The sequence below is a fragment of the Gymnoscopelus braueri genome (genome assembly GCF_963280865.1).
Source record: "Gymnoscopelus braueri genome assembly, chromosome: 17".
In the NCBI taxonomy this organism is placed as follows: Eukaryota; Metazoa; Chordata; class Actinopteri; order Myctophiformes; family Myctophidae; genus Gymnoscopelus; species Gymnoscopelus braueri.
This window is the reverse complement of record NC_137617.1, coordinates 31,061,033-31,066,032: the sequence shown is the minus strand read 5'-3', so window position 1 is coordinate 31,066,032 and position 5,000 is coordinate 31,061,033. Positions and strand designations below refer to the sequence as shown.

The following is a 5,000-nucleotide window of genomic DNA, read 5'->3' as shown; positions in this document are numbered from 1 at the left end:
AGATCCACTCCAGCTGAACTGAATTGAATCGTTGGGGAGGAGAGGAGAGGAGAGGGTAGGGGAGAGAGATGTACAGTATGACGGGAGGCTGTATAGAGGTGGAGGTGGTCCATCTTTCACCACCTTAGCCCTTCATCTGTGTGTGTGTGTATGTGAGAGAGGATATGATCCTTCACTTGCACACCTCTCACTTGTTAACTTCTCTTTAACCGCCTCTCTCGTGCGCGCGCGCACACACACACACACACACACACACACACACACACACACACACACACACACACACACACACACACACACACACACACACACACACACACACTCTTTCAGGCACACGTCTGAATGTTGAGAAGGGTTACCTAGGCTTTCTCTGTCTCTCTATTAGCCCATGGGGGTAAACAGATACTGTGTATATGTGAGCTGATAAGTCCAGTATCTGGCTGGCATCAAAGCGGCAGCATGGCATGCTTGGAATAGGAATGGTGTTAAAGAGGAGAATGGGGGGGGGGGAGGGGGGTTACAATATGTAGCTCTGGTCTCTTCTGATCAAGTCACTGTATGTGTCTGTCTGTCTTTTTCTCCCAATGTCAGCAATTTCTCTCTCTCGCGCGCGCAACACCAGCTGTGAGTTCTATTGGCAGTATGACCTTATGTGACCAAGACAAATACATTAATGACGCATCCATTTCACACTGAATAAAGTTATTTTGAATTTGACTCTCCCCCTTTGTCTCTCTCTCTCTCTGTCTCTTTGTCTCTCTCTCTCTCTCTCTCTCTCTCTCTCTCTCTCTCTCTCTCTCTCTCTCTCTCTCTCTCTCTCTCTCTCTCTCTCTCTCTCTCTAGCCATAGACTTGTTGTATGGGGGAATATACTGCTTTGTGTGCCAAGACTACATTTATGACAAAGACATGGAACAGATCGCCAAAGAGGAGCAGAGGAAATCCTGGAAAATGCAAGGTACTAGAGAGCATGCATTGTGCAACAAAATTGAAACACACACACACATACAAACACATATACAGGTGTACATACATACAGCCATATTAGATATAGGTAGATATTGTACGTATGGAGTTGACAGATTTACTGTAACATACTGTATGTTGTCGCTTTTTTTAGTGCCGTAGTAGGCATGACACAGGTGTGTGTGTGTGTGTGTGTGTGTGTGTGTGTGTCTGTCACAGGTGTAGGTGAGAAGTACTCATCGTGGGAGCCCACTAAGAGAGAGTTAGAGCTACTGAGACACAACCCCAAGAGGCGGAGAATCACCTCCAACTGTACTATAGGTGACCAAATAAAATGTTATTACTATTATTATTATTATTACATATTTGTAATGAATTATCAATTCATTTCTATTCATGTGTTTGTGAGTGTGTGTGGGGGGCGGGGGGGGAGAAATAATGCTGTTGTGCATGGCACAGCATCCTCACACTCTGTCTTAAACAACACACACTCAACAAAGTGCTGGCATCTTTACAACAGAGGGACTTGGATCGAGTCACGTGATTATTTCCCCGCCTCAAACGGTGCTAGAGAAAGATAGAGTGAACAATGGCTGGGGAGCGTGCAGGGAGCGTGAAAGAGAGAAATGAGCATTGGGTGTGCGGAAGGAGGGAGGGACAGAGAGAGATAGAGAGAGAGAGGTAGGAGATGGAGGTGGAGAGAGAAGAGACGGAGGGAGACAGATTTGGAAAGGCAGAACGAGGCGGTGTTTAGCATCCAGTAGTAGCTTGCATCCATCTTGTTTACCATCTCTGAGCTGACTGGGGAGACAGATGGAGGGAGGGGGAGAGGAAGGGAGATGAATGAGAGATGAGAGAGAGAGAGAGAACAGGGAAAAGTGATGGAAGGGAGATCAATGAGAGATGAGTGGGAGAAAAGATGACAGCAGAAAGTGATGGAGGGAGAGGGATGCAGAGGAGTTTAGAGAGTGTGAGGAGGATAGGAGCTGGGCATTTGGGAGAGAAGAGGAGACGGAAAAGGGACAGAGAAAGAAAGGTGGAGAGATGGAGGGAATCAATAGGCAGTTGTAGAGAGAGAGGGAGAACTAGAAAAATTTGCTCCTCTGTGCTCCACACGTGCTCCTCACGGCAATCGGACGCTGCGTGCATGATTTGAGGCATTTTGTACAAAACGGGCCACTCCTGCAAACTTTGGAAGCCAATCTTAGCAAATCAGGATAGAATATGAAAAATCCGACAGATCAGTCTTGATCACATGACTATAGAGATAATGTGTACCGATTTGCGTGACATTTAGACAGAATCTGTTATCAAAAATAATTGTGTGCAAAAATCGGCCTCCTAGTGGCGCTATAATAGGCCGATGTGAAGAATTTGGGGCAGAGGTTTTGCTCTGCCCCAAATTTCACAGTTTCATGCCGTTCGTTGCAACGGTGCCGGAGATTAGCTGTACACAGACAGACGGACGAACACACACACACACACACACACACACACACACACACACACAAGGATGGATGGACGGGGATGAATTATTTTTGGCTTGGTGGAGACAATGAAAAGAATCTGGTATTTAGATGTTCAGGGAGGACAGAGCGAGGAATAGTGATGAAACTCAAGACGAAGGCTACCACAATCGGCATTTTCCTCTAATCGTACGCTTCTTCTCGTCGCCCTCCATTCCACACTTTCTGTCCTTTCTTAATTCTATCCTCTCTGTCCTTTCCTCCCCCAGTCCGGAACAGTCCTAGGTTAATAGACATACTGGAAATATGGAAGCATTTCATTTGGTATGGAGATATTGTTTTTAGTAAAACAAGTAAGACGCGCGAACGCTGGAAGCGAACGCAGCTCGAAAATATTGTGTATTTACGGACTTGTAATCTGTGTCTATTTCACTGTGATGGGGAGAGAACTGTGTGTGTGTGTGTGTGTGTGTGTGTGTGTGTGTGTGTGTGTGTGTGTGTGTGTGTGTGTGTGTGTGTGTGTGTGTGTGTGTGTGTGTGTGTGTGTGTGTGTGTGTGTGTGTGTGTGTGTGTGTGTGTGTGTGTGTGTGTGGGGTGTTGCATTTAAATCAGAGCATTGTCTAAATTCCTGCACTCTGGCGCCCTCTACATAGGTAGTGCATGCACACAGACAGACACACAGACAGACAGACACACAACCTGAGCAGGGTTACATAGTAAGCTCCACTTGGTCGCCGCGCCTCCTTCCGCGTTCGCAATCACTGCTTACTATAGCCTCCCCCTTTTTCTCCCTCGTCCATCCTTTTATTTCTCACACTAAAGTGCAAAATCGGAATAAGCAGAGTAATCATGAGCTCTAGTCAGCAAACGACAAGATAAATAGTTACACAAGTCAAGGGCGAGATAACCATGTAGTGCCTCAAAGAAGCCATAAACCCGGCATGTGTCTAAACAACATGCTATCTAAATCACGTTGAACATTTGTGGTAGAGAAAAACGAATCTAAGAAACAAAACATGAGAACAAGTAACCAAGATATAAGTAGCATCAAGAAGGGATGCATGCAAGTAGAGTCAATGAAGGAAACAAGCCCCCTGGGCCCTGGGGCTTTTTGTGTTATCCTTTTAGCATGACCTTTGACTGTACTACCTGCACTCAGTGGTGGAAAAAAGTACAACAATTCTTTACTTAAGTAAAAGTACCAATACTGCAATATAGAAATTACTCTGTTACAAGTAAAAGTCCAGAATTTAAATGTACTTGAGTAAAAGTACAAAAGTATTGGCATCAAATGTACTTAAAGTACCAAAAGTAAAAGTACTAAAATGTTTGAAAATAGCAGATCTACAAGCTCGTAGATCGGCTATTTTCATATAGCCTATGTATAAAATAGGGCTGAAGTGGTTAACGTACGTTTCATAATATCATAATTTATATCTTAAAAGTAACTAGTAACTGAAGTTTTCAAACAATTGTAGTGGAGTAAAAGTATTATATTTGCCTCTGAAATGTAGTGGAGTAGAAGTAAAAGTACAGAAATTTTAAATACTCCAATAAAGTAAAAAATCCTCAAAAGTGTACTTAAGTACAGTACTTGAGTAAATGTACTTAGTTACTTTACACCACTGCCTGTACTGTTAACAAACTTGTCAATAAAGTATTCAATCAATGCTTGGGGTTGAGGTGGAGTTTTCAGACTTCGGCGGAAAAGTGGTTGTGAGTCTGCAGTGGATTTTTTTTTTATATCTCTGTGACAATAAGCATTTGGGTCTATCTCTGTCACAGGTCTGCGTGGACTGATAAACCTGGGTAACACATGTTTCATGAACTGCATCGTTCAGGCACTGACACACACGCCCCTGCTCAGGGACTTCTTCCTCTCCGACAGACATAAGTGTGAGATGCAGAGCAACTCCTGTCTGGTGTGTGAGATGTCACAGCTCTTCCAAGAGGTGAGTGTGCGTGTGTTGGGGGATTGACTTGGGAAAAGTATAAAGTATAGATAAGTGACTGTTGTTAATCCATAGTTAACAACGTTGTCTCAGTTGCTCCAATGAACACAATTGGCTGTGTTCAGCGGTTAGGTGCTGGGAAGTCAGCAGGGGAGGGCGTTCTCTGTCTGCACTAGCGACTAACGATCTACAAGCTCAAAACGCGGCGCGATGCGACACGTTTTGTGCTTGTAGACCTGCTATTTTAATCCTGAAAAGTAACAGTTTTACGTATGAAATTCCACTCAACAGCAACGATATGGAGGTGGTGATCTCATTATATGGAAGATGGGGTACTTTTTGAAGCCGTGTGTTCAGTTTTCAAAGGACCATGTTTCATCTGCACTCTCTCTCTCTCTCTGTCTCTCTGTGTCCGTGTGTCCAGTTCTACTCTGGCCATCGTTCTCCTCACATTCCCTTCCGTCTGTTACACCTGGTGTGGACTCACGCCAGACACCTGGCTGGCTACGAACAGCAAGACGCTCACGAGTTCCTCATAGCAGCCCTGGACGTCCTGCATAGACACTGCAAAGGTCTCTTACACGCACACACACACACACCCTACCTAGACATATACT

General features: G+C 44.6%; 1 protein-coding gene across 1 annotated transcript in view; it reads left to right on the top strand.

Moving 5' to 3' along the window:
- Positions 1-5,000, top strand: part of usp22 (ubiquitin specific peptidase 22) — a 32,508-nt gene that overhangs the window by 16,181 nt on the left and 11,327 nt on the right. The window contains exons 3-6 of the mRNA XM_080454423.1: positions 844-957; positions 1,185-1,286; positions 4,217-4,383; positions 4,808-4,955. Of these exons, the coding sequence (XP_080310549.1) occupies positions 844-957; positions 1,185-1,286; positions 4,217-4,383; positions 4,808-4,955 (531 nt within the window). The remainder of the gene's footprint in view (positions 1-843; positions 958-1,184; positions 1,287-4,216; positions 4,384-4,807; positions 4,956-5,000) is intronic.